Source organism: Cricetulus griseus, chromosome 4, assembly GCF_003668045.3.
Source record: "Cricetulus griseus strain 17A/GY chromosome 4, alternate assembly CriGri-PICRH-1.0, whole genome shotgun sequence".
Taxonomy (NCBI): Eukaryota; Metazoa; Chordata; class Mammalia; order Rodentia; family Cricetidae; genus Cricetulus; species Cricetulus griseus.
Window position 1 is genome coordinate 68,093,181 of NC_048597.1, and position 27,935 is coordinate 68,121,115.

At 49.9% G+C, this 27,935-nt stretch overlaps 2 protein-coding genes and 1 long non-coding RNA gene across 5 annotated transcripts; 1 reads left to right on the forward strand and 2 right to left on the reverse strand.

Moving 5' to 3' along the window:
• Positions 1-1,359: 1,359 nt before the first annotated feature.
• Ap2m1 (adaptor related protein complex 2 subunit mu 1) lies at positions 1,360-10,225 on the reverse strand. 3 transcript variants are annotated; one of them, XM_027413061.2, is made up of 12 exons: positions 10,105-10,225; positions 7,911-8,027; positions 6,024-6,289; positions 5,076-5,158; positions 4,677-4,682; positions 4,384-4,519; positions 4,138-4,279; positions 3,632-3,751; positions 3,395-3,530; positions 3,198-3,295; positions 2,524-2,635; positions 1,360-1,950 (listed from the first exon to the last, which is right to left on the reverse strand). In XM_027413061.2, exons 2-12 carry the CDS (start codon positions 7,982-7,984, stop codon positions 1,816-1,818), a joined length of 1,308 nt encoding a protein of 435 aa, XP_027268862.1. In that variant the 5' UTR covers positions 7,985-8,027; positions 10,105-10,225; the 3' UTR covers positions 1,360-1,815. The 3 variants fall into 3 exon arrangements, with proteins under 3 accessions (XP_027268862.1, XP_027268863.1, XP_027268864.1); XM_027413062.2 differs by lacking the exon at positions 4,677-4,682; XM_027413063.2 differs by lacking the exon at positions 7,911-8,027 and having other exon boundaries at positions 10,105-10,197.
• Positions 10,226-10,432: 207 nt separating this feature from the next.
• LOC118238805 lies at positions 10,433-12,913 on the forward strand. Its single transcript, XR_004769986.1, has 2 exons — positions 10,433-10,672; positions 11,198-12,913. It is a non-coding gene; the product is annotated as an uncharacterized LOC118238805 (long non-coding RNA).
• Positions 11,417-26,916, reverse strand: Dvl3 (dishevelled segment polarity protein 3). The gene is made up of 15 exons (XM_027413064.1): positions 26,756-26,916; positions 22,193-22,262; positions 21,636-21,757; positions 21,407-21,516; positions 21,119-21,254; positions 20,828-20,921; positions 20,574-20,643; positions 19,624-19,763; positions 19,421-19,497; positions 19,248-19,315; positions 18,989-19,138; positions 18,312-18,443; positions 17,991-18,158; positions 14,307-14,522; positions 11,417-14,220 (listed from the first exon to the last, which is right to left on the reverse strand). The coding sequence occupies exons 1-15, from the start codon at positions 26,914-26,916 to the stop codon at positions 13,784-13,786; spliced, it is 2,151 nt and encodes a 716-aa protein (XP_027268865.1). The 3' UTR covers positions 11,417-13,783.
• Between the last annotated feature and the right edge of the window lie 1,019 nt (positions 26,917-27,935).

Here is a 27,935-nt window from a genome sequence, read left to right on the forward strand (position 1 = left end):
ATCTCCAGTCCAGGAAGATGGAGGTTTGCGGTGGGGTTTTTTGATTTTTAGTTTTTCAGATCAGGGACTCCAAAAACCACTGTTTAGTGCCAAATCAGAGTGCCAGTCAGCCATGTTTGCCTCTTCTCCAGGCTGATGACAGATTCTTCAAGGTCAAAAAATAAATTGCTTTGCTTTGTTATCCTTATTATGAAGTGAGGAATACGTTTCTCACACACCTGTAATCTCGTGCTGGGCAGGCAGAGACAAGAAGATCCCTAGGGCTTAGAAGCTGTCAGCTGAGCCAAATCAGAGTTCTGGTTCAGTGAGATACTGACTTGAAAAATAAGGTGGAAGGCAATTGAGAAACACACTCCTAACTGACCTCTGAGCCTCTCCATGCACACACACACACCACACTAAAACCGAGAGGCTGGGAGAGAGGCTCAGAAGTAAAGAATACTTGCTGCTTTTTCAAAGGATAGTGTTTGTTTCCTAGAACCTACAGGACTGCTCACATTGCTCTGTAACCCCAGTTTCAGAGGACCCAATGCCCCCTCTTCTGGCATTGAAGAGTACTGCATGCATGTGATGCAGGCAAAATACTCATGGTCTTAAAACACAATTAGGGACTAGAGAAATGGCTCAGTAGTTAAGAGCACATACTGCTCCTTTTCTTTCTTTCTTTCTTTCTTTCTTTCTTTCTTTCTTTCTTTCTTTCTTTCTTTCTTTCTTCCTTCCTTCCTTCCTTCCTTCCTTCCTTCCTTCCTTCCTGGTTTTTTTGAGACAGGGTTTCTCTGTGTAGCTTTGGGGCCTATCCTGGCACTCGCTCTGGAGACCAGGCTGGCCTTGAACTCACAGAGATCTGCCTGCCTCTGCCTCCCAAGTGCTGGGATTAAAGGCGTGTGCCACCAACGCCCGACACAAATACAAATCTTACTTGATATATGCTAACTAGAAAACTTCACATCTGCAACACTGCACTTGGGAGGTGGAGGCAGGAGAATCCTGAATTCAGCCAACTGGGCTTGCACAATGAAAACCCAGCTCAAAGCAAACAAAGCCTGGAGTGGAGGCACATGTGTGTAATAGCAGCACTTGGGAGGCAGGGGCAAAGGGATCACCAAAACTTCAAGGCCAGTCTGGTCTATAGTAAGTTCTAGGTCAGCCAGGGCAGTATGTGGCAAGACTCAACAAAACAAAGCTTGGCATGTCAGTATACACTTTTAATCCCAGCACTTAGAAGGCAGAGGCAGGCAGACCCCTGTGAGTTTGAGGCCAGCCTGGTCCACACACAGAGTTCCACGACAGCCAGGGCTACACAGAGTTAACAGGCCCACCAGACCCTCCCCGACAGCCCCATTAACACTAGCCAACAACTCCACTCTACAGTTTATTGGGTTTATAACTGGACGAAGTCACATGTGTACAAAACAAAGCATACTATCCCAAAGCAGAGTAGGGGTTAAGGGCTGGGGATCTGTTACTGGCCTTTAGGGGAGCTCTGAGGTGAGGGGTTGTCAACCATCCTACTGCAGAGGTGTGGCCACAAGGGTAGAAAGGAGAGGGGGCCACCTGACTTTGGTCACAAAACTCAGGGCCTGGTACTAAGCCAGGACAGATAGATGGAAGAGAAGCCTCAAAAACCACCCTGCCCAGGAAGCTGGGGACCGCCTCAGCAGTCCCACTGTGGCTGGTTCAGACCTATACTCAGGGGCTAGAGTAAAGGAAAGGCAGCAAAGCAGGAGGGAGGAAAGACACTGACGAGTGGTCACTGGGGTACTTGAACCTGTGGAAAAGGGTGGGTGGGGAGGTGGGCCAGCTGCCACTAGGCAGCTAGCAGCGGGTTTCATAAATGCCACTTCGGCCAATGTATCGCACCCATTTGATGACATCATGGTCACTGTAGTTCAGCTTCGGTTCAAATACCTTCAAGTAGCGCACCTTGAGGCCAGAAGGCGCGAATGGCACCTGGGCAGAGGACAGCTCCAGTTAGGAACATGGCCTTCCTATCACAGTGGATCTACTCTGGCAAGTTCCATGGTTCACTGCCCTTATCTACCACAGGTGTTTTTGAATTGCTGGGGTGGGGGAGCTCACTAGGAGGTTACCAAGTGAAGAGTTACTATGATCATCTCATGTCTGAAGAAGGCCCCAGCTGTGATGATAACCATTCCTCTAATGTCAGGAGGTAATCAGAGAACTACCTTTGACATACTTATCCTTGTCAACACCATGGACTGCAAAAATGAAGGGAGAATATGATGTCTAATTCACACAAAGCAACATCAGCTTGTCTTGTCTCTAACAAAATTCTCTTAACTGTCTTTTAAACAATCTAAATGTTTCTCAGGAACTGTTTTGTGACAAGTCAAGAAGTCAAGCTTTCTGTCAGATCAAATTTTGACTTCTATTAAGAGGCTTAAAGAGGATGGGTCTATCAACTCAAGACACTTCCCAGTTTCCTCACCCCCAAGGAGCAGAGACTGATCTGAAAGACTTTCCTATCACACCCAGCCATGGCACTAGGCTTGCCCGCCATACCTCAAAGTTCATGGAGATGGGGGGTCGAGCCCACTTCTTCTTGTCATTAGTGGGCAGAAGTTCAATCTCTGCGCTGATCTGTGATTCCTTCATGCCTGCCATGCGCTTGATCCTAGGAACACAGGGATAATGGGCAGTAGTGGCCTGTGATAGTTTGGAGAATTCTCAAAGTAGGGATTGCTTATTTCAAGCATGGAGAGGGAATAAGGGCATATGGGCTTATGGGTGGTGTCAGGGTAAGGATGCGAGCTCAGGGCCCTGAGAACTACTTGTTACACCTTAAGCACTTGGGGCTTCAATTTCTTTTTACACGTATGGGTGAGATCTCCCTTACCTAGACTGTATGTTTCAGACACAAGACAAGGGTCAATGGGAAATACTTTTGAAAAATAGACACATACAAGCTCAAGTGCCGGTGTGCGTGTGCTCTCTCTCTCTCTCTCTCTCTCTCTCTCTCTCTCTCTCTCTCTCTCTCTCTCTCACACACACACACACACACACACACACACACTGTCTCTTTGTGTCTCTCTCAGCTGACAATACAAACACAGGCTCCTAGAAAAGCAGGCACACTTCTCTCACCCCATAATCCACATAAGAGGACAGAAGGTGAAACTTAACGAGAAGGTACACTATGGCATCTTGAGCCTGGCTGTGGCCTCCTCAAGACTCACTTCCATACAATGGCGTTCTCGCTGGCCTTGTACTTGGCCTTCCCCTTCATGCAGATCACCTGCACCCCGCTTGTGTTCAGTGGGGTTGGGATCCTCACCTAGAAGTGACACAATCGTCAGTGAGCTCTGTGAAGGCCTAATGTTATCTGTCCCTACTCCCGAGTCAAGTCCACCTTCCCCAAGTTCCTTATCCTCACCTCAATCTTCTGGGCCAGAAGTGAGGGCTTGAAGTTGGACTTGATGACCACCTTGACCTCCAGTTTGGTGCGTCCCACTTCCCGAACTAATGGGATCACCCGGAAAGGAAGGATGATGTCCTTGGTGGTACGATATCTTTGGAGGAGAGAACAGATTGGATACCACAGGGCTGGTCCCGCTCTCTTCCTCCCACCTCTTCCAGGTGCACCCCCTGCCTCCTCACACCCCAGTGGCACCTCATGAGTTCAAACTCTCCATCAGGTGGGATGAAGCTGATGCTTCGTTCAGAGTCAAACTTGCTGAGTCGCACACACTGGTGGAAGGTGCAGTCATCAATGGCAATTGATTGCTTACCGCTGCAAACAGAAGTAGAACTAAGAGGCCATGCCACAGTAGGCTAGCCACTCTGGTTATGGGAAGCTATCGGAACAGCTTTCTGACTTGGGAATCCCTGGGAAGCTATCGGAACAGCTTTCTGACTTGGGAATCCCTGCCCTACAGTTTGAGGTGAGGGAGAGCCTTCAGGTTCATTATCACCTGAGAACCCTGATGCTGGGGAACAAAGGAGCTTGTTCTCCGAGGACATGACAGTCCCTTCATCTATCTTATCACTTGATGCTCTTGCAATGACAGAGTTAGCAGTTCCAGATGAAGTCCAAAGGAATCTGTGAGTCACTAGGCCTCAATGAACTCTCAAAGGCCCACCCAGCTTTGTTTCCCTTGAGCTCCCAGACTTAGGTACCTCTTGCCTGTTTCATCGGCTGTGCCTTTGCCCTGCTTTTCAATGACAATCTTGTCATTCATTCCAAACTTGCACTCAGGCATGCCACTCAGGTAACTCTTCATCACCACCCGGCCTGACACATGGGCACTCAGCACCTGTCCTGGTGACAGACAGAGAGACAGGAGTAGCTAAGGCAAGCAGAAAGGCCAGGCTCTGTCACTCCCCTGCTCCCCCACACCCATTTCATCATGAGAAGGCACTTACCCTGTGGGGACATTAGCAGATTTACACTCTCCAGAACATCTAAAAAGAGTTCATTTCGGCGATACTTGATGCCTTCCCGGCGCCAGCCAATCTGCCCAGTCACCTGGCTGGTGATCTGGGACTGTTCTTCTTTTGTCTATATGGAGTAAAGGTGGCCAATGACCTCACTCCTCTCCCCCTTCCATTACCCACTCCCCACTTCAACTCATCGCTCTCCTCTCTGTTCATTACTCTGTAACCCACCCTCCCTCACAACCTTTACAGGGCAGCAGGGTCTGTGAAGAACAACGTACCTGATGCTAGAGGTGGCAGAGGAGCCAGGAGGTTACAACAGGAAGCAGCACAGTAAGCAAAAATAAAAAAAATAAAAGGAGAAAGCTATGAGGCTTGAGTCGGAGGAGAGCCCACATGCTCTTCTGAAGGCCACAAGGCCTCCAGAGCAGCCACACCCCTGCCTTTGGTGCAGAAGAAACCAACTAAACTGTATTCCTGGTAATAGAGAGGCTGAGTTAGCAGCTTCTGGGGTAAGAGAGCTACCCAGGGCAAAGCAGGCCCGCAATCATGACAGGAGGCTGAGGCCAGCACTTCCTGTCTAGGGCAGGCTCATGAGTCAGCTAGGATAAAGCTGGGGACCAACTGGAAGGAAAGGAGTTTGGGGTTTACCCTATCTGTGTTCTGTATGCTTTAAGTACCTGACTCTTGATGCCCTGCTGGGTGATGAAGGTTTTCAGTGCACCTGTCTCTGAGTTCTGTGGGTAGCCAAAGTCCAGAATCTCTGCAAAAAGAAGGGAATTATAGTCGGGCAGTGGCACATGCCTTTAATCTCAGCACGCCACAGCAGAGACAGGTGGATCTCAGAGTTCAAGGCCAGCCTGGTCTACAGAGCCAGTTCCAGGACAGACAGACAGACAGACCCTCTCCCTCCAAGCCTGTCTTAAAAACAGAAAACAAAACAAAAAAAAAAAAGGGAATTACTAGCCTCTAGAGAAAACCAAAGGCTCCTTCCTTCATTCCAGTGCTTCCTATAGCCTGGGTATACCTGGCCAGCACAGGTCCTGATACCTATGTATAACCATCTGCAGTAAGGTCTTCCAGCTTAAAGCACCCAGTTTACGATTTGCTCTTTGTAAGAAAATAGAACTTTTTTAATGAAAAAAAAAATCACAGAAGAGTCACATGGCCAGTGGGTAAGAGGCTAAAAGAATCATGAGTCCTCATTTTCTCCAGAAAACAGATGTTGTTAAAGGGGAAGCAGTCACAGACTCTAAGGGAGGACAGTCAAAGGGACCTCTAAGACTTCCTCTTCTCCAGGCTCTGCAGTAGTGTTGAGAGCTGGTAAGACAGTCTGTGAACTAAGGCTCAAACTGCAAATGTGTGGCTAATACAGAGGCTCAACCGCCAAACCCCTTATAGTCAGCCCCATCGAAGACCAAAACTTCCCCACTCCACCTGCTGGCCTATTTTTGTATTCTACTTTAAGACAGTCTTTAGGTGTGAATCTGGACTGGCTGTATCAAGGACAGAGATCATCACCTAAGAGATCAGAGACTCAGGAAACAAAGTTCCAGTATGCTGTAGTCTACAGATCCCTCCCAATTAGGTTAATCCCCACCAAGGCCATCAGTCCCTGAATGCCTCACCATCCAGCAGCTCGTATATGAGCACAAAATTGTTCTTGATGTTTTCCTCACTGATCTTGCCAAAGTAAGCAGCCATTACATCACACATCTTATAGAGGAATTCGAAGACCATGGCAGCATTGACATTCTGCTTGGTGACTGCTGCAAGCCAGATGTTGGACCGCTTAACATGGAAGAAGCTGGTGCGAGCGATGTTTGTGACAGGGCTGCGCACCTGCTGCCGTGCATGAATCACATTGACCCGAAAGGCATCCACTGCATTCCTCCTGAGGGAAAAGGATTCCAAGAGGCTGCTCAGCATCTAGGCAAACCTCACCCCATGATGGTCACCTACAGATGCAGGCAGCTATACCCTCCACACTACTAAAACGGCATATATTCAAAAGTCAAGGCTTAAACCACCAGGGCTCCCTTCTTATAGTAGCCAGTAAGGCCATGGGAAGAAGACCTGCGTTGGGCTGCTTTCTGCAGGCCATAAGAAGTATGGGAGTCAAATGATGACAACAGAAGGGAGATGTAGCTTTACTAAAGTAACTCCCAGGCCTGACTTCAACTTCCTAGATATAGCCCAGCTGTCACCTCTCTAGCTTTCCAGGAAGTTCCAGGCCCTGAAGAGAAAGATCTCTATTGGCCCCACCAATGGGGAAAGCCAACTCCTCTGGAAGTTGGACAAAGCTAGTATGACCTCAGGGAAGATTCTATCCTATAGGGTGAGAAGGAGCTATGGACTGTGCCACCCAATTCTTTTCTAAGATCCAACTCCAGAAGGGGATGAAAAAACGATGAAGGAAAACAATTATGGGGAGCAGGACCCCCTACCCGCCTGTACCTGAGTGGCAGCATAACAGGCTGCTTACCTATTGCTACATCAGCCAATGAGATGGGATGAGAGAAATGACGCCATCAAGAGGAGGAGAGTGACAGCAAGGAGAGATAGGGTTAGACAACGCACAACACACCAAGGGCGGGGGCAGCACATACCATGAGGGGGCAGCAGACAGGCAGCAGGTGGGGAGCACACCGAGACATGCGGGGAGTCATGTGGCTTAGCTGTAGCATCAACCAGAACCATCAGAGAGGTAGGAGGAAGAGGAAGGGGTGAGTGGGACCAGCCAGGCTCACTTAGGCAAGGCACTGCCACAAAGCCTACCTCAGCTTTACAACAATGAATGCAGCCACAGAGGCCACATCAAGTGAGCCCATCAGCCAGGGAGACAAGAGAGGAGAGCTACGACAGAGCTATTCCATGACTATTTCTCTCAAGCTCTTTGAGAAAGAAACACAAGGTAGGAAGTACCAGAGGAGCCTAGCCTCAGGTTAGAGCAGTGGAGGATCTTAGTAAGCAAAGCGCCACGGTGTAAGGCAGAGAAGCAAAGCTGCAGGGAGCTCTCTGTAAGGTCTAAGGGACTTAGGACATGGAGAGAACTACAAAGGCAGCATGACCCACAGAGCCCTTCAAGCCTGTTCACAATCAGAAAGGGCCCAGAAGTGAAAACAGCCAAGTCAACCCACCAAAGAGGATTTTACAGGGATCTAGGGAAGACTCTCAATATGAGAAGCATTTTGAAAGCAAGATTTGGATGGATTAGTGCCTCGCCCTGGTACTAACTACACCCACTGGAGATAGATAGCGCTCCCTCCTGAATGGAAGAATCAACCTGACTGGGAAAGCACTCATCGTTAGCAACCAGACCTAACCCTCAGAGATACAGGAACAGGAAGGGCGGGGATTCATTCCTAAGCCTGGCAGCTTGGGGGGAGGGTGTCATTCCGAGGGCCCGAGTCTCGATGCTAGGCCAATGGCTAAATGGAAACCAGGCTATATTGCATGCTCAGGCTGAGGTGACAGGGAGGTTGGGGTACAGCATGCTCAGCCAAGGAACTTACCCGATGTCATCTCTGTACACCCGGGAGATGAGCACCTCCCCCTTGTGATTATAGATGAATAAACCTCCAATCATGGTGGCAGCTCAGTCTCTGTGACCCATTGCTCTGAGAACAGACCTATGAAGGAAAGGTGGGGGTAGGGTAAGGGAAATCTTCAGAACCCTTGCCCAAGCCCCCAGTGGGGCTATACAGGCTTGGCTTTTTTCCTGACTCAGTCCTCTAACAAGTGACCCTGCAGCTTTCCTAGGGAAGCCCCACCTCCTCAGCTAGGCTCCAGTTCCTGTTTATTCCACACTGGATAGGAGAAAGCAATTTCAGAGCGTGGGGGCCCATGATTAAGGTCACATTCATCTAGTCTTTCCCAAGGGTTGGGCCAGAGGGTAACCCCCACCCCTTCTTCACAGTGCTGAGCTCAGCAAGGATTCTTTCCAACCCCCTGCTGTGCAGGCTCCAATTCAGGCTCCTTCCAGTGACTCACTGAGAAGGCCTGCCTGCGGTTGCAGAAATGGCAGTAGAAATTACTCTAGTTGGCTTGAGCCTGGGACCTCCACCAGGCACAACCTTAGAGCAAGCACTAACTCTTCCAGGAAGGCAGCAGAGCATGAACCTCTAGAAGTCTACACATTCCAGGAAAGGGTGTGCAGGAGGGGGTAGGGGAGGGAAAGCAGGCCCATGGAGGCAGGAAAGTGGCTGAAGCAGGTACATCTTTCCCAGGCAGTGAGATAAGCAGGCAAAGGAGCAGAGGCCCCCAGTGCTGACAAAACACACTTCATAACCCAAGTAGCTTATTATAGTTCTTCCTAAAAAAGATTTTATTTTACCTTCATGTATGTACATGCCAGTGTGTGTGCTGTGTGTATGGAAGCTGGATGTGAAGCAGTGATGAGCCACCTGACATGGGTGCTGGGATCTGAACTCAAGTCTTCTGGAGGAGCAGTAAGTACTCTTAAATCGCTGAGCCTCTCCTACAGTAATTTCTGGTCACTGTCCTTTCAAAATTTTGAAGTGCATTAAAAATAAGGTCTGTGTGTAGCATTAACCCTCCCATCTAAATTATGATCTACCAGTAATTCACTTCAGGCCTGGTATTTAGAAACAATGGGCAGGGATCATAGAATGCCTCAATTGTCCAAAGTATTTGGGTCAAAACTAATTTAGACTATTGGAGAAAAGGGGTTATCTGGTTCTAGATTTTCTGGATTAGCCCAGGTATTAATTTCACAGGAGTTAGTTTAACAGACTTTCTGAAACTGGAAAATAAATCCAAGACCAATGACAAGTCTCTTAAGGTGGTGGACTCATTTGCATCTCACAGTTCCAAAGAAGCTGAGAAAAAAAAAATGTAAAATGGAGGTTGAGTCCTGAGCAAAGGACTAAGTCCACAGGTAACAAGCAGAAGGTAGCTCAGGGCACTGGAACCGCGGATGGGGGTTGGTTGTACTTGTGTGTGTCCTGGACAGACATGGAATATTTAGTTAAGGGAATGGTTAGCTGTAATTGCTAGCAATATACTAGGGTGACCCCACAGCAGCTAAGACGGCTGTGCGAGGCCCTAAATTAGTTCTCATATAGCAAAGGTCATAGGTGCTTTTGAGGAGCAAAAATCGGCGGAGACATACTGACAGTAGAAAAAGGGAAAGCTGAGAGACAAGGCCTACTCTGCGGTTAGTGAGGCTTGAGAAGCCGGTGGGGTTTTCTCAGCCAAGGGAGGAGATATCCAGGCCAGGGAGATGGCACCGCGGCATGCGGGGGCTGTCACAGGTCTGAGGAGAAAGAGCCGTGGGGGTTAAATAGGAGGAAGGAATATCCCAAGGTTCGAGACCTGTCACTGTCCAAGGGAGTGGCACAAGGGGATGTCACTGTCCTGGGGGATGGGGGAGATGGGACGCCTCAGGGCTGAGCGCTGCCAGGATTCTAGGGGTGGGGGCGCCGCGCGGCGTCCTGGCTCTAGGATTCGGGCCCCTGTCTCTCCCCAGAGACGCCCGGCGGGTCACTGGAGGGCGTCGCTCCCCGCCCTTGCTGCAATCGCGCCCGAGGCACCTCCGCCCGGTCGTCCGCTCCCTCCCGGGTCTGAAGGCTGAGGCCACTCCCGGGTGCGGGCAGTTTTGCACCCAGGGCAGTGCAGGGCACGGCCGGGGTCCACGGCGCCCTCGCCAGCCCGGTAAGGATCGGTAAGTCCAGCTTCCCAGCTCACCTGGAGTCAGCAGCCTCCACAAGGCCGGCGGGCCACTCTCGGATCCCAAGATGTCCGCCCGCCCCCTGCTCGCCTGTCCGCTGCCTCGGCTTTCACTGCAGTGCTCCCGCCCCGCCCCGCCCCGCCCTGATCTCAGCTGCGCCTGCGCACTTGCCTCCAGCGGCGACTACAAGTCCCGTCAGCCCCCGCAGCTTTCAAACTGCTAAATCAGAGCGCCCTAGGTTTAGCAAAACTACAACTACCGACGGCCTTCGAGAGAACCGACGCGAGCCTTAGTGCGTCTTGCTGGCAACACGCGTCATAGTACACTCCTCCCATTCATTTGCTTCATTGAGTATCATGGGAAGTGTAGTCTCTGCAATCCTTCCAATTCCTAGTTAGATTGTTTCGGTAGGCTTTGAGAGATCAAAGCTGTTTGTCCAAACCAGTTGTAAATTTTGAATTACTGTAGTCTGTAATTGTCTTCAGATTCCGAAGACTGGCTATCTTCACTTTACAAACAGAACTTGGCATGAGCCTGTTAGAGCTGAATTCTCTGCTTTTTAACACCAGGATTGATTCTCCCAAGGTAGGTGTCGATTACAATCATGACTGGGCCTCTCCCAGGGCTAATTATCCAAAGAGAAGAGTGGGGAGGGCAAATCTTGGCAAAGCTAATTCTTGGCAGAACTAGGTAACGCTTTTCTCAGCTAAACCTGTGACTATGTGTGCTGGTGGTGCACTCCTTTAATCCCAGCACTGGGGAAGCAGAGGCAGGAAAATCTCTGTGAGTTCGAGGTCAGCCTGGTCTACATTGGGAGTTCTAGGACAGCCAGGGATACATAAGAGACCCTGCCTCAACCCCACCTCAATTTAGTTGGGCATGGAATTAAGAAATTCCATCTCTCATGTTATCCAAACTGAGAGAATGAGGTGGAGCTAACCCTGGACACAAAAAGCCTGCCTGGTTCTTGCCAAATCAAGAAAATGTGGTTCTTGTCCCTCTGTAGGCAGAGACATCCTGTTGCTGAGCAGGCCCAAGACTTCTATATGGTGGAAAGGAATGGGGTGGGGTGGAATGGGGAAATCTAGTTGCTAATCTTACTATTCCTAGCAACCTCCTTCCAGAAGCCAGGACATAACAGGATGAAGACATGACATTTCTCAAAAGACTATCAAAAGGCTTTGGGACATTATTCAGTGATCAAAACCAGATACTTCTAACCCTTGAACCACCATTCAAGATTTCAAGTCTATCTTTGCAAAAGCTTTCCCTTCCCAACATACTCTAAATGTTTGCCAATTTAGAGTAAATTAGTAATGATAATAATAATAATAATAATAGCTACCATTTATTGAGCACCTACTCTATTGTGTGCCAGGCACTGTGCTAGGCACTTTTCGTACAATATCTAATTTAAATCCTCACAACAACCCTGTGAGGTAGGTATTATTATCATCATTTTACATACAGGAGGACTGAGGCTCCAGAGAGGTTAAATAACTATTACACAACCAAAAATGGTAGAGCTGGAATTCAAACCCAAACCAACCTGACTCCAAATCCCGTGCTCTGTAAATTAAGAAGGAGGAGAGGAACAGCTGAACTTCAGAAAGAGTGCCAGAGTGGAAGGGTGTGATATGCTGACTAATACCATGTAGGAAGAAGGAATTTAAGCCCATAAATGTTCCTGGCTGGTGGGCCTATGCAGATTGTGGTGAAAGTCACCAGGGCAGGGATTCAAGAGGAATAATACTGGTCTAGGGACATATGGACATGCCTCTGGAGATGTCCAGTGGGTAATAAAGAGATCTAAAGAGTGGGGGAAGCTGGGGTTGGAAATTCATGTTTAGAAATGGCCAGCATATCAAAAGCAATTGAAAAGAGAATGGATGACACTATTTTGGCAAAGAAAGAGCAGTGAATCAAAGATGGGATCATGGAATGCTGGCATCCAATGCGTGAGCACTGTAGCGGGGTTCTTGAGAATATGGCAGAGTCAGGGTATTGGAGACAGGTAAGACTGAGTCATGCTTCTAACATAGCCCTTTGTTCATTAAAATCCTAGGAGATATTTGTTAAATGAATGAATGTCAAAATATCCCTACCTTAGTTTGCCCTCAAGCGTGGGCTAAGGATATCTTGATGGGGGAGGCATTTTCTGGGGACTGAACCCCAGGGCACACTAGGCAAGCACTCTACTACAGAGCTACATCTCCGGCTCTGACACCCTTGCCCTGAAAATGAGTCTGGGTAAGTCAGTACAGTTTGTAGTGGAGTTTTAAAGAGAAAATTGTGATGTAAGGTGGAAAACAATTTTAAAAAGAACTGGAACCGTCTGGAAGTCTCAGTGGTCCTCTTGTGTGACTTCAACGGTCTGTGCTTCCTGCCTCTGCTCTCAGGAATCATGGTGAAGATGAAGGCAGGGCAGCAGATAAGGACATGTGGGGGCAGGAGCGAAGTAGAGAACCTGTCAGTTACTGGAGAGCCCTCTGTGGAGCCCCAACTTGGGCTTTATCCAAGTACCAATGTATTGAGAACGTGTATGGGAGGCTCCAGGGCAAGCAGGCAGGGGAGAGGGCAGTTAGGGACCAGCCCCACTATCTAGGAGATGACTTGGAGAAAGGGTCCAGCCCTCTGGGCAGGGACCAGCCCTGAGGCTCAAGTAAACTTGCATAGACGTGTGTGTGTGTGTGTGTGTGTGTGTGTGTGTGTGTGTGTGTGTCCGTATGTCTGTCTGTCTGAGGGATGGAAAGAAAACTTCTCTACTTCTCTCTGGAAAGAACATGGTCTGTCATGCTTGGGTGAAGCTGTGGTCCTTCCCAGAAGCTTAGTGACCTTGCAGTGTGGGTGTGGGGGCTGGATATCCTTGGGAAGCCTTGAGGGGCTGCTGAAGCAGAGTTTCTGGTCTCCTTGGAGGCTGGGCCTCCCTTTCCTGGGGACTCACAGAAAGTCAAAGAGCCCGAAATTCTTGGCTGCTCCAGGCCCAGGGAAATTTGAAGGAAGAAAAAGAAGAAAAAATGTTTCAGGCCTAGAAATTAGATGAGCCTGTTGGTTAGTAGGGTTAAATCTGCGGGAACCAGCACACAGGACAGGCATGGATGGGGGTTCAGACCCAGCAGATATTCCCTGGCACCAGGGGGGTGGCTCTCTGGGCTTCTGATTGGGGCTGGGTCCAAGAAGGGACAGACAGCATGGATGCCTACTAGAGGTGGCTACAGCTGTAGGGTGAAGGACTAAAGCCATGGACGGGGCAGTTAGGAAGGGAAAGGCCGTTTTTTGGTGTCAGTATAGTGGGGTAAAATCAAGATCTCTGTATACATGCTTGAGGAGGTAGGCAAAAGGGTTTGGACGGGGAGTGGGAATAAGGTTTGACACCACTGGGGTCGGCTCCTAAATATGAGGGTGGAACACCAGGAAGTAAGACCAGCAGTGCAGAGCAAGGGATATGAAAAATCCTGGGAAGCCGGAACCGGGTGGAATAGGTGTTGGTTAGTGGGCAGAAGCACCAGCTGGGACAGAGGCAGGTTAGGGGGCTGTAGCATGGATGAGTAGAGACCCCTCATCCTTGCTGCTACCAGCAAGCAGTAGCAGTTAGTTCCATTTATTTCCCTTTTAGGTACCAAAGTAAAAAAAGACCGACTGATGGAGAAAGGGATGCAGCCGGCTCAGGGGGTGGGAGCGGGAGAGGGGCCCTGATCACATCACATCCACAAAGAACTCACTGGGGTTTCCCATTGCCATGCGGAAGGACTGTCTGCTGGCCGTCAGTTCCGGGGGCACCGAGGCCAGGTCACGGCCTGGAGGGGCTCCTGGGGGCCCCATGGCTGCAGGTGGTGGGGTCATCATAAGCATCGGGGGACCATATAGAGGGGGCACTCCGGGCGGGCCATAGCTCGGGTGTGTGTGGTGGCTGCGCAGGCTGCTGGTCAGCGAATGGTGGCTGCGGTGACTGTGCTCGCTGGCTGCTGGGCCTGAGCGCTCACTTGGCGCCCGCTCCCGTGGACCTCTCAGACTGCTGCGTGTAGTGTGGTCTGACTCGCTGCCACTACCACCTGATTTGGAGTCCCCAGCTTTTGGGTCCTTCTCCTTGCGCCGGTCGCTGCCACTTCTGTTGGAGCCACTGCTTCGACTGCCTGTAGGGAACAAACAGGGCCAGGGTGGAGACACAGAGGTGGCTTGGGTTCCCTGCAGATGCCTTCTGGCTGATTCTCTGACTTACCTTCACTGTGTTGACTGCTGGCGCTACCCCCACCGTAGCTGTAGCCCAGTTCTGGGAAGCCTGGGTGTGGATTGTAGGGATGCGGAGGTGGTGGGTACTGGTAAGGGAAAGCCATAGGCCAAGGGGCAGCCCCTGGGTGCGGCAAAGGAGCCAGGGTGTCCTGGTCAGAGGCGCCGCTGGAGCCATCATGGTCGTGAAGTGACAGGTTGGCCATGTCTGTGGGAAGAGTACTTGGTAAACTAGTCTATTTTGTGTCCCACGCCCACAATCAGGAGGTGTCCAGCCAAAGATAGACTGCAGGCAAGAGTGTTAAGTTTATGGCCAGAATGGAAGGCCTGCAGATCTCTTTGGCCACTCCCAATAGCTCTACAGCCAATCCCCACATCTAATTCCCAATGCCTCACGGTCCCACTAAGTTCCAGGAAGGCTGAGCCAAGAGACCTGATATAAATTCAAGCCCAACCTGGGCTAAATGGTAAGTTTGAAGCTAGCCTGGGCTCCATTATCAGACAGTTTAAAAAAAAAGTGAAAAATGAAAGGGAAGGAGAAGGGAACTGGGATTGTCATGTAAATCAATCTTGTTTCTAATTCAAATAAAAAAATGACAAAAAAAAAGTAAAAAATGAAAACTCCAAAATGAAACTGGCACCCTCACGCAGACAAAACACCAATCCAATTCACATCAAAACAAAACAAAACAAAAACAAAAACAAGAACAAACTGAACCAAACACACTATTCAGCAAATCACAAAGGGGTAATCATCACTTCTCTAGGTGAGGAAACAAAAGTCCAGAGGTTAAATGAGCAGCCTGAGTTAACCTAAACTAGACAGAACAGAAACAAAGAGCTATTGTACACTCACCTTCCCAGATAAATCAGGAGGGGGATATTTGGAAAAGTGAGGTCAATGCCCTCCAATAATAATAATAATAATAGTAATAATGGTAATAATAATAATAAGTCCAGAATGAGGCTGGAAAGATAGCTCAGTAGTTAAGAGCACTTGCTGCTCTGGCAGATCTGGGTTTGATTCCCAGCACACGTATGGTGGTTCACAACCATCTGTAACTACAGTTCAGCAACTTCTGATCTTCCTGGGCATTGCATGCACATGGTGCATAGACATACATGTAGGCAAAGGACTCTCATACACAACAAAATAAAAATAATTCTTAAAAATAAAAGTTCAGGGGGCTGGAGAGATGGCTCAGAGGTTAAGAGCCCCGACTGCTCTTCCAGAGGTCCTGAGTTCAATTCCCAGCAACCACATGGTGGCTCACAGCAATCTCTTATGAGATTAGGTACCCTCTTCTGGTGTGCAGATATACATGGAAGCAGAATGCTGTATACATAATAAATAAAACCTTTAAAAATAAATAAATAAAAGTTCAAAATGGGTGTGGTAGCCCACTTCTTTAATCCCAGCACTCTGTGGAGGCAGAGGCAGGCAGATCTCTGAGACTTCAAGACTAGCTTGGTGTACACAGTAAGTTCCAGGACAGCCAGAGCTATGTAGTAAGACCCTGTCTCAAAAGAGGAGGAGGAGTTCAGAATTGGTTGTGTGGGAGGGGTGCACCGGTATCATTCCAGCAGGATTGAGAGGTCAGCCAACCCAATACACAGAAATAGGAGGAGGTAAATTAAATGAGAAAGAAGAGGTGGCAGAATCCTAAATGAACACAATGGTTTTTAGGGCCTCTTTTGTAGAAGGCTCTTGCCCTGATCACATTTTCCTGGTGCTGTTGTAGAGAGTGGGATGCAAAGGAAGGGTTAAAAAGAACTCCCTACCCGGGGCTGGAGAGATGGCTCAGCGGTTAAGAGCACTGACTGTTCTTCCAGAGGTCCTGAGTTCAATTGCCAGCAACCACATGGTGGCTCACAACCACCTTGAATGAGATCTGGTGCCCTCTGCTGGTATGCAGGCAGAAGACTGTATACATAATAAAATCTTTAAAAAAGAAACAAAAAAACAAAAACAAAAACTCCCCACCCAGCTTGCAGCCAAAAAGGGCACCAGCTGATCATCACTACTTCCTGACTTTCTTCTATCCTTGAAATTGTGCACTTCCTAAAGGTAAGCTGTGCTCTCAAGAGCTAGAACTTCCTTGAAGGGACTAGAAAGGGCAACTAGGGCTGATTACCAGCCTAGGGCATCCTTTGCTCATGTGCACCTGAATTCTAAGAAAGCTGTAATATAGGGGCTATATCTATATCATTACATCTTCTTTCAAGGCCCAAGGTAATCCAGCTGGGTCTTCAGGAAGAAGCCAGGCTATGGGGCTCTGAATCACTTATGGAGCCTGACAGCTGAGCCACTAACTTGTCCAGAGGCCAATGGCAGCAGTGCAGGCAAAAGAGAGCAGTGGCCTGTACTGGCTCAAATGCAAAAAGCTCTTGATGTCTTTAGCCTGTAGGGTGCTGTCCTAAGGACCAACAGTATACTCCAGGCAGGGTGAGCACACAGTTCCTCTTTGAGTCTAACACATTCCCAGCTCAGCAGACTGTGACCTCTGAGGATGGACAAAGGCTTTTCTGTCAGCACAGCCTGGGCTGAGCCTTGGGTGGCCTTGGTAGAAGACCCAGTTGGGCCCAGGAAGAAAACATCTTTTGAGCAAAACTGCCATAGCTGTCTTGGAAGCTTTGTATGTCCCAAGAGATCTGGGGCCCTGTCTGCTAACAATATCAATAATAACCAGTTTCTTTGAGTTTACTAAACAATTGATGGAAGAAAGACCCAATTTCAGATAATGGGATGAGAAAAAAAGTGTTCCTTATAATCAATTAAATATATGAACAGCATGCCTTTAATCCTAGCGCTCGGGAGGCAGAGACAATTAGATCTCTGTGAGTTTGAGTCCAGCCTGGTCTACAGAGTGAGTTATAGGACAGCCTCCAAAGCTATAGAGAAACCCTGTCTCGAAAAACAAAAACAACAAATATATGTACATACATACATACATACATACATACATACATACATACATACATACACAGGCACGCGCGCACACGTGCATACATACAGTAGGCAACTTTGTTTTTGGTTTTTCAAGACAGGGTTTCTCTGTGTAGCCTTGTTGTATTGGAACTCACTCTGTAGACCAGGCTGGCCTTGAACTCACAGAGATCTGCCTGCCTCTGCCTCCCGAGTACTAGGATTAAAGGTGTGCACCACCACCACTGGGCTAGGGTAGCCTATTTTACACCAATATTTCTATTTCCTCATTTGATAACATGGACAGTACCCACCCCCCACCCCACCTAGAAGTGAAGACTGAGTGGGATGGTAGGATGACAATTTAGAAACCACTGGCACCTGTCAAGCACCAAACAGGCTCAACAGAGAGAAGACCAAGGAGGAGGCTAGACTGGGCTGCTTATATTAGAAGGCCTTCCAGCTTTGAACCAGACCCCAGCACTGTTGAGCCTCCCTAGGTTTCCTGGGGTCAGCTATCATATCACATATCACATCCTTACTCTCATCTAGGAGACAAGAAGGTGGAGGATGCTGTGTGTGGTAGTGGCATGCACTTGTAATCCAACACTCAGGAGGCTGAGGCAGGAGGATTTCTGCAAGTTCAAAGTCCAGCTGGCTACACAGCAGTATTAGGTTAGTATAATCTACATAGCAAGGCCCTGTCTCTAAAAAGGGGGGGGACCCCAAAGGTGGTAGGGAGGCACGTACTGCCACAGAGGTCACCAAAGATATAGTAGCACTGTTCAGAGAAGGTGATTTTGTTGACAGTATGGCGGATGAAACCAGCTTTCAGCAGGTTGCTGGCGTACTTCCGGGCCTCCCGCCGGTCCGTGAATCCTTCCACGTTGTGGTACAGCCAGTCCACCACATCTGAGCCTGGGGATAAGGCCATTAGTTGATTTGGGTTCCTCTGGCTTCACAGAAGCTTGGAGGCTGGGGCAATTAACAGCTCAAAGGAGTAGCCCAAGGGGGAGGTTGGGTCCCCGACCCCTGCCCTGCTCCATGACTCCCCACCCCAGGCTCTCTCACCAATGAAAGCATTGGGAATGGTAATCTTGAGCCACATGCGGTCTCGAACCTCCAACCCTGATTCAGGGGAGGCCATGGCTTTTACGATGGCTGCCATGTCACTGTGGATGGAGAGGTGGAAGTCATCTAGGCCTGGGGGGAAGAGGCAGAGCAGTGATGAGGCAAAGAGGAGCCATGGAGTTAGAAGATAAGAAAGGTGTCCCAGCTCTCCCACTCAACAATGACAAGCCCAATGTTGACTTCTCGGACAGTTTTCCCTTCTGGAAATGTTTTAATGTCTACACAAGGCTATGTGAAAGAATAATTCAATGATTTCATGGAGGCCCTTAGCACGGTATAGATGTACATGCTATGACAATAAAAATGAGTGTTTGCTTCATGCCACACAGTAATAGCATTCTACTTAAACCCTCGTATTAAATGCCACAAGAACCTGGTGAAGTACATACTGGTAGTCCCATTGTAGGAGAGGAAGCTCAGGCTCTGTGGGCACTCACCATACTTGAGGAAGCAAACAACATTCAGGGCAGCTCTAAGTGCCCATTGGGGAAGGGCTGCAGTGGGAGGTGTTTGGAATGAGTAGAGCCCCTCAAAGGCCCTCCGTGGTGCACAGTGGGTCATCAGTCATCCTGCCTGGCCTTGTCTGCTGGGCCCCAGGGACAGGCTTGAATACTCACGTTCTGTGTCAGGGATGGAGCTGGTGATGGAGGAGCTAGTGGAGGTGATGGTACTCAGGGAGGGGCTCATGCCATAGGCAGGGAAGGTGCCTGTCATGGCTGCAGTGTGAGAGACCCAGGCTGCTGGGTCGATGGGCCGGATGGGCTCACCTGCAAGGAGGATGAGGAGTCACAGGCTGCCCACCCTGCCTACTATGGTGCTCAACAGAGTTGACATATACCAACATCAACTTTAAGGCTGAATCCCTTGTCTACTTACTCCGCGGTAATGTGAAGCAGCCACGTGGACTTGGGTCCCAGCACTTGGCTACAGTCAGAGTGATGGGCCTGAAAACAAGGTTGTCCTAGTAAAGGCAGGATGTATGAAAGCCAGACCAAGCCTCCTTCCAGAAATGCCTCCCCATCTTCCCCAAAATCCCATTCCACTCATACCCTGGTTTGTGTACAATCTCCCGAAGTACTCGGACGGCATCGTCATTACTCATGTTCTCAAAGTTGATCTCATTCACCTGAGAAAGAGGGCAGGGAATGAGATAATAGGTAGGCGCTCAGGAGATGGATAGGGGAGCTGGGTTTAGGGTCTTCTTCCAGAGAGCAGGGACTTCTCACTATCCTACCACCCAGGTAGACAATACCTGTAACAGCATATCTCCTGGTTCAATGCGTCCATCGGCTGCCACAGCCCCACCCTTCATGATGGAGCCAATGTAGATGCCTCCATCACCTCGCTCGTTGCTTTGGCCCACAATGGAGATGCCCAAGAAGTTATACTTTTCTGCAGGGAATGATTTAACATCTTGAGAAGGGCAGGGCCCCTACCCATTAGTACAAGGCAGATTTCCAGCCCCTTATTCGTATGGGGTACAAAGAGGCCATAACTGACATACTAACTGTGTAAATATTACCGTACAGTGTACATTTAAACATGCCTTCCTACTGGTTATGAGGCAGGGACTCCAGACTTATTTTACAGATCAGCAAGACCTAAGTGCCCTTCCTAAGCAGTAGGTGGCGGGAGTTAAAACTCAGACTTGTTAAGCTCTTTTTTTTTTAAACTGCCTTTAACATTTTTATCTGTTTTGTTATGGAGTTCACTCTTTTGTATTTGTGTGTGTGCAAGTCAGAGGTCAGCTTGTGGGAGTCAGTTTTCTCCTTCTACCATGTGGGTTCTGGGGACTGAAGTCTGTTATCAGGCTCAGTGGCGGGACCACCTGCTGAGCCACCAGGCACCAGCTGTCTTGTAAAGGGTCAGAAGTCAGAGAGTTAAGGATGCAATGACAAGATGAGCAGGGCCAAGGCTCTCAGAAATCACCTCCCCCAGAAAACCTCCCAGGTCACACAGTTCTCTGTGTTTCTCTGTTATAGCCCTGACAATGAAATACCGAAATGATTATGTCAGTATTTATAAAAAAGCAACAGGAGAGCAAGAAACACATATTTTTCTTCCTGTATTGGATACAGGACCCTGGGCCTTATACTCTGCCACTGAGATCCCACCCTGGACCCCAGAAAATGTATGTTGTGCTTCCCAGAAACCCCTTCTGCCTTCCCAGCAGAGGCTCTTCAATGTGTTCAGCAGACTCACCCATGTTGAGAGTAACTGTGATGATATTGAGAGACATAGTGGAGTCTGTGATGCTGCTGAAGGACGAAGACTGGAAGAGACAGTAGCTGTGAGCAGCAGGCAGGGGTGGGCGTGCCCATCTGGTTCTTGCTCAACCCACTACCCTCACCCACTAAGATTTCAAACACTAAACCAAACAGAGGGCTCTGAGGAAGAGCTCTGGTCCTGCCCAGAAAGGACTCATTATCTGCCCTGCTCAGCTCGAGAGTCCATACCCGCTCAATCCGAGAGACCTTCTGCTTCCGCCGCCGCCGCTTGTGTCTCCTCATTAGGCGCGAGGCACTGCTCTGTTCTGTGGAGCTGCTGAACCTGTGGGGCCCAAAGTCGTTCCCCACCAGGCTGGCCCATCCTGGCCCCGAAAGAGGCACTGCACAGCCCTGGTCCCAACACAATGCCCACGTCCCGTCCCTCCCCCCCAGAGGTGAAGCATCAGCAGAATCAGGCTTCCTCATGGGTCACTTGTCCCTTTCACTCCCACCCCAGGACCTATGGAAGTCAAGCCCCACCTGCTGGTGGAGTCGTCCTCATCTGAGTCAAAGAAGCTGGTAGTCTCCAGCTCACTGCTCATAAGGGTAGATGAACTGTCATAGCCACCTGGCTCTCGCCTCCGCTCCCCCTTCGCAGTTCCATTGAGCCGGGCTGCTGCAAGGCCCAAAGTAGGGGAGAAAGGGTATGAGGCGGGCAGGCCAGGGGCTGATCAGGGGCCAGGCATATCCGTAACTAAGGAAATAGGGTAAAGAGGCAGGGAGCTGGCTGCAAGCTGCAGGAGGGGGTTGTAGGTGGAAAATACACACCGTGCTCTGGGCCATCCCTCCGACGGGGACGCTCTCGTTGGGCAGACACCAAGGAGTCAGTCTCCGTGTCATTGTCCAGGTTTTCTTGGCTGCCTCCACTAGCATGAGGGCTAAAGGGTAGAGAAGAATTGGTGGAGATGAGAACAGGCTGTGGGGGCTCCCTTCCCCAGCTCTGGGTTGAGCTGAGGTCCCCCTTCCCCAGGCCATTCCACCTTTAAGTCACACTTACTGAAAGGATGGGGGTCGAGAGTCCCCAATGCCTCCTGTGCGCTCCATTGAAGGTGGCAGCTCTGATGGGTTGTCGGCACAGAATGGGGCTGGCTCTGGGTGGGAACCCTCAGCAGATACCAGCTGCCAAGAAAATGAGTGATCACAGGGGTGCCAAGGAAAAGCAAGATGTTGCTTTCAGCAGCAGGACGTGAAAGCCTGGAGAGTGAGGCTGAGAAGACTGGCCCATGCAAGGGCAGTTGGCCAGGTGCATGAGGGAGACGGGCTGGCAGGCATGGGCAGCAGAGTCCGGGCACAGCACAGAGGATGCCCACTGGCAGTAGGTGTCTGGATGGACATAGAAGACCTCTGAATTTCTATCCTGTGCTCCTGTTTCTCCCCTCTCTTCCTCCCACTATTCTCTCACATATCATTAAAGACTGCAAACTCTAGGAAATCATTAGAAAACTAAAGGCAGATTCAGATACAGAGGCATAAAATCACTAGCTACAACCTTAACTAAGCTGTCCCTCCCTCTAGCCAGCACAGGAATACAGCTGGAGGCTGATGGCTCCTTACCCAGGACACCACCCGACCATTGAAGCAGGGCAGCTTGGCATTGTCGTCTGAGATCTCTTCCTTCACCACTCTGCAGGGAAAGGGGGATGTCAGTGAGAACTTTCTGAAGTAGAAATGCAGGATCTCCATAACCTGAGTAGTCCTAAGTGTGAGATCAAGCCATCAACACAAGACTGACTGTTCAGCTGTGAGGAGGGGCTAGGGACATATCCTTAGCACCTCCAAGAAGTAGGACAGAGAAGAAGGAGCTTCGGGGAGGAGTCACAAGTCGGGAACACACACTGCTCTCTGGGCCACCCCTCTCGCAGGGCCATATCTGGGCCAACTGACTTGCTAGAGCACCGACTTGGCCATCAGGAGACTGGAAACTATAACGGCCCCACACCACACCTCAGAACCTCCAGAGCACTTGTGCTGTTCCCAGCATCCCTCTGACCTTTGACTGGGAAAAGGCACCGCAACTCTTACTGTTCTTCACTTCTCAGCTAGGAATCCTGACTTTGTTCTGACAGCCGTGGGCAAGGAGTTTAAGGAAGTAGGAAAGAGGAGAGAAGGCCTTCATAAGCATCTATGTGGTACATATCTATAATCCCAGTCAACACTTAGGAGGCGGAGGCAGGCAGATTATGAGGTGAGCCTGGGTAACATGAGATTCTGTCACAATAAGGAAGAAAAGAGGCCGAAGATGTAGCTCAGACAGCAGAATGCTTGCGTAGCATTCACAATGCCATTCGACTGGGTATGGCTGTGCGTGCCTGTAATCCAGAACTAGAGAGGCGGAGGCAGGAGGATCAGTTTAAGGTCATCCTTAGCTTCAGAGTGAGTTTGAGGCCAGCTTGGGACACATGAGGACCCTCAACACCCACCCCCTCCAATGAAGAAACACTCCACAAACAAGTAGAAAGCTGGTGTTTGAATCCCAAACTATGTGACTCTGCATTTTTATCTATTATGTCGTCTATTACTATAGAACATATAATTTTACCTCGCTCCCAAAAAAGCTGGATGGTTGTGGCACACACCTTTAATCCCAGCGCTTGAAAGGCAGAGCAGGAAGATCTCTGAGTTCAAGGCCAGCCTGGTCTACAGAGTAAGTTCCAGGACAGCCAGGGATACACAGAGAGACCCTGCCTCAAAAAGAAGTGTGTATGCATATGTAAAAATATATAATTAGGTAGACAATATAATTTTCATTTCAAGAATTAAGAAACTGACATTCATGGCTACAATTGAACCCCAGGCTATTTCTGACTTCTATTCTCTTTTCGATCTTGTCACATTTTTTTTCCCATTTGATGATAGATGTAATGGGTCTGTGAGGGGTGGGGGAAAATAATTTGGGGCATGAGGGACCACAGAAAGTGGTCATGACATGCAGTTTGGCTTTGGGAATGTGATAGGGCCAGGAGTTAGATACCAACTGTCCTTAGTAGTTCTCCCAGCTTAGAGATATCTTTTAGCTTATCCAAACCTTTGCCTTATCCTGTTAAACAAGATCCTTAGAATATAACAAAAATTATATTCTAGTTTTAGTAAGATTATCTCTAGTTTTAGTAAGATCCACACTCTCTCATTAAATGTAAGCCCCCCTTTAAGATTTTTATTACGTGTGTGTGTGGTGTGTGTGTGTGCGCGCACACACAGGTGTATGGAGGTCAGAGGACAACTTGTGGAAGTTGGATTTTTCCTTCCACCATGTGTCCTGGGGCTAGAGCCCAGATCATCAGGCTTCACCAAGGCAAGGCCTTGACTGGATCTCCCAAGTAATTTAAGAGAGTTAAGTCCGCCTGGAGCTTGAGAAATATTTTTGGAGATCAGATGGGAGTGGGGACTCCAGTTCAGAACCTCTGAAGCTAAGGTATAGCAAGCTTCCTCCTCTGACATGCTTTCTTCTCAACAGGGGTCACTGGCCTGGGCTGGCTGGGACACCCTGTTACTTTCCCAGCATGCCAATGTAGTATCTTTTTGAAGAGGAAAAGTTACAAAATGGTCATTTACATAGTATTCCTCACTATTATGTCTCCCTCCTCTCTCTGGCTGTTTCTCTCTGATACACACACCCACACACATGCCCCCACAGTGGTAGGATCAAGACTTTAGATTTTGGAGTGAGATTTCCCCCATACTAGCCAATCTCTGTTATTTACCAGTTGTGACATAGAGCAAACTAGGCTTTTTGCATTCTTGTTTCCACATTTGCAAAGTGGGGGGTATTAGTGCCTGTTTCACAGGCTGGTATGAGGATTCAGAGATGAAAGATGCGCAAAGAATGACATCACTCGCCAGGTGTTGGTGGCGCAGGCCTTTAATCCCAGCCCTCGGGAGGCAGAGGCAGGCAGATCTCTGTGAGTTCGAGGCCAGCCTGGTCTCCAGAGCGAGTGCCAGGATAGGCTCCAAAGCTACACAGAGAAACCCTGTCTCGAAAAAACCAAAAAAAAAAAAAAAAAAAAAAGAAAAGAAAAAAAGAATAAAAGAATGACATCACTCTCAGGCAGACGGTAAGTACCAGAAGATGAGCTTGTAAAATTAAAAAAAAAAAAAATGAAATAAACTGTGAACAGGATCCTTGCTATTAGTCCTCTGTAATAGGAGAGCCCTACTGGGTCTTTTGCTCATTTATCATTGGGGTGTGTGTGTTGGGGGGGGGAGGAGATGAACAAACCAATTAATCACATCCACTTCATTCTTAGCATTGTTCTCAACCCTGCTAGAACAGCCAACTGATATTTTGCAAAGGAACATGGATGGATAAGATGGCTTCTGGTGGCACATGATAAACGTTGCTTAGTTGAATAGTTTAATATTTATTTGTAACATGATTTAGAAATAAATAGAAACAGATAATCAGGCCTGTAGTTGATATCACATTATTAGTTTAGTCAGCTAAGAAAAAAGAGTGGACAGTTGATTTAAAGAAAAATATTCTGTGAACAGTGAGCAGATGCAATGGGAGGCCTTTTATAATTGTAGTTAGGCCTGCTCGCACAACCTTGGGAAGGCAGGAAGCAGCCCACAGTGGTCTGCTTGGGAGGCAGAGGCAAGTGGGGGTGGAGATACAGGACTATTCTAATCTCTCAAGGCATCTGGCCCAGCATACCCTGAAATATTATCCCAGTTCCTTCAGGCCCTGCTCTCCTTGTTTCTCTCAAGCCAGGTTGAGACATCCACCCCCTATCCCCAACTCTTCCAGACAGATCCCAAAAGATCTTTCAAACAGGTATGCCTACTCTAAAGACAGACAGTCATACCACACTGGAGTCCTCATCCCAGGCCAAGAATGGAATCAGGAATAGTCAGATCTATTCTTCACTGTACAAAACACTGCCACACACAATATTTCAAGAGCCCATCAAATGCTGAGTTCCAGTGCAGAAGATGGCAAATAAGCCAGGCAGGAGACAGAAGGTGCTTGCCTCCTGGGGCTTGGAGGGCGGGCCTTGGGAGAGAAGCCAGACTAATGAACACTGGGGAGAAGAATGTCTCCCCTCACCCAGCTCTGGGGCCTCAGCTGCAAGCACAGTGCAGGCCTCAGGCAAGAGCATCAGAGGGACCTTCAGACCTGGAGGGCCCAGAAGAGGAGTGTGAGTGTGTGTGTGTGTGTGTGTGTGTGTTCTCCATGGCCTCTAGGCCCACTGTCCAGTTAATGTGGTCAAGCCTCAGCCCCTGGGAGAGGGTGTGTGTGTGTGTGTGTGTGTGTGTGTGTGTGTGTGTGTGTGTCCCCTCTCAGGCCAGCGTGTGTGTGTGTGTGTGTGTGTGTGTGTGTGTGTGTGTGTGTGTGTGTGTGTGTCCTCTCAGGCCAGCTGCTACAGAACCCTCAGGCTCCAACATTCCAACCTCTCTTAAAGGGGCAGTCCCTGCTTCCAAACTGCAGCAGGGTAGGGAGGGGAAGACAAGAGAACACAAATAGGCCCTTCCTGGCCTTCCCAGCCAGGCTCTGAAGCCCTATGCAACATCTCCTCTGGGATCACCATCTGGCGAGAAAATGCCCCAGCACCTGGTTAGTGAGGACTCCTCCTCCGGGTCAGACAACACCAGGTCAGACCAGGGAAGAGGGGAGACAGCTCAATAAACATCATGTCCAGCATCTAGCCTGGCAGAACCCCCACCCCCCACCCCCCAACTCCTCCAGTTCAAAGTCCCACCGGCTGCGGCCGTGGATACAGCACACTCCAAATAAGGCTCTGACTTGCAGAGCTCAGAGGATGGGGAAGGCAGGCTGGGTGTCAATATACCCCAACTCTATGTTTAAAAGGTGGCACCTGGAAGGAGGGCTGAGGGCTCTCTGACTTTGGATTGGCGTGGAAAGGATGTACGTCTATGGGGGCCGCTGATCCGCGGCGAGTGAGGCGGCTTGGATGGCAGGGACCGATTTTTTTTAGGGTCCCGCTGGACTAGGGGCGGGCAAGGCCTCCAAGAGGTGATCGGGTGTCTATTGGGTCCCAAGTGACCAAGTCGCTCCCTTGCTGCAAGCGGGACTAGAAACCAGTGCAGCAAGGGAAGTCCGAACTGGCCGCGTTGGCCCCAGCAGAGGCTCCCTGGAGGCGGGGCGGGGGCCATCCTCACCCAAAATCGTCGTCCATAGACTTGAAGAAGAACTTATAGCTGGGCCGCTGCAGAACGCCCTTAAAGTCCGCCAAGGTGACGCGCTCGGCGGGCAGGGGCAGCTTCACCAGGTACGGCGTCTCCTGGCCGTCCAGGTGGTAGATGATCTTGGTCTCGCCCATGGCTCCGGCCTCGGCCCCGCGGCGCGCGGCCTGCTCGGGCAGCGGGGCCGGGCCCTCTCTCTGCGGCGGCGCTCGGCGCGGCCCGCTGCTCAGCCCCGCTCAGCCACCGACCGGGGCGCCAGCTCCCTTGTTCTCCGGCCGCTCCCGGGGTCCCAGCGCCGCCCGCCGCCGCTTCCGCTCCCACTCTCGGCGCTCGGCTGGCGACCGCGACTCTTCGGGTGGCCTCGGCCCTCCGGCTCTGGCTGAGCCCAGCGCGGCCCCGCCCCGCCCCGCCCCGCCCCGCCGTGTCCTCTAGCCGCGCTGGCTGCTGGCTGCCGACTGCCGGACTGCCCGCCCACCCGCCGGGCGGCGTTCGGTTCTTGGCGCTCCTGGTTCAGGCCGAGACAGATGGAAGTCTCGACCGGGTGGTCCCAACTGAACAGTTTGCTGGCTCCTGTGTAGTCGGGGAAGGGTGGGACACAGGTGCCACTTTCTGCGGAAGAGGATGGATTTGAAGACCGGAGGAGGATGGCTTCGGCGTGGGTCTTTGGGTTCTGCTGACAACACAGTTGCTGTCACAGGACGGTACTAAACTGAGCTCCTTGAGGGTTGAGCAAGTTCAAGTTCTTATCCTTATAACCTCAGCGCCTATGCGCAAGTAGTTTGAGGAATGGATTACCCAGGTATGGTGGCGCATGTGTTTAATCTCAGCACGCAGGAGAGAGAGGGGCAGGTGGATCTCTTGAGTTCCAGGGCAGCCAAGGCTACACAAAGAAACCCTCTCTCGAACCCCCCACCCACCACAAAAAAAAGGAGAGAGAGAGAGAGAGAGAGAGAGAGAGAGAGAGAGAGAGAGACCGCGAGCGCAAACAGTACAAGCAGCCTGGCTTGGTGGCACATGCCTTTACTTTAGTACTTGCATTCGGGAGGCAGAGGCAGGCAGATCTCTGAGTTCAAAGCCAGCCTGGTCTATGGAATGAGTTCCAGGTCAGTCAGGACTACACAGAGAAACCCTGTCTTGAACCCCTCTACCCAAATAA

What these genes read in the sequence shown, in the direction of transcription:
- Ap2m1 (XM_027413061.2), bottom strand. Translation starts at nt 7,984, where the DNA reads ATGATTGGAGGTTTATTCATCTATAATCACAAGGGGGAGGTGCTCATC. An exon ending in GGAGAGTTTGAACTCATGAG is followed by an intron (nt 3,531 to 3,631) that starts GTGCCACTGGGG and finishes TCTCCTCCAAAG; the next exon opens with ATATCGTACCACCAAGGACA. An exon ending in TTCTGGCCCAGAAGATTGAG is followed by an intron (nt 3,296 to 3,394) that starts GTGAGGATAAGG and finishes TGTCACTTCTAG; the next exon opens with GTGAGGATCCCAACCCCACT.
- Dvl3 (XM_027413064.1), bottom strand. Translation starts at nt 26,916, where the DNA reads ATGGGCGAGACCAAGATCATCTACCACCTGGACGGCCAGGAGACGCCG. An exon ending in CTCCATCCCTGACACAGAAC is followed by an intron (nt 18,444 to 18,988) that starts GTGAGTATTCAA and finishes TCTTCCCCCCAG; the next exon opens with GCCTAGATGACTTCCACCTC. An exon ending in CATTCCCAATGCTTTCATTG is followed by an intron (nt 18,159 to 18,311) that starts GTGAGAGAGCCT and finishes CCTTATCCCCAG; the next exon opens with GCTCAGATGTGGTGGACTGG.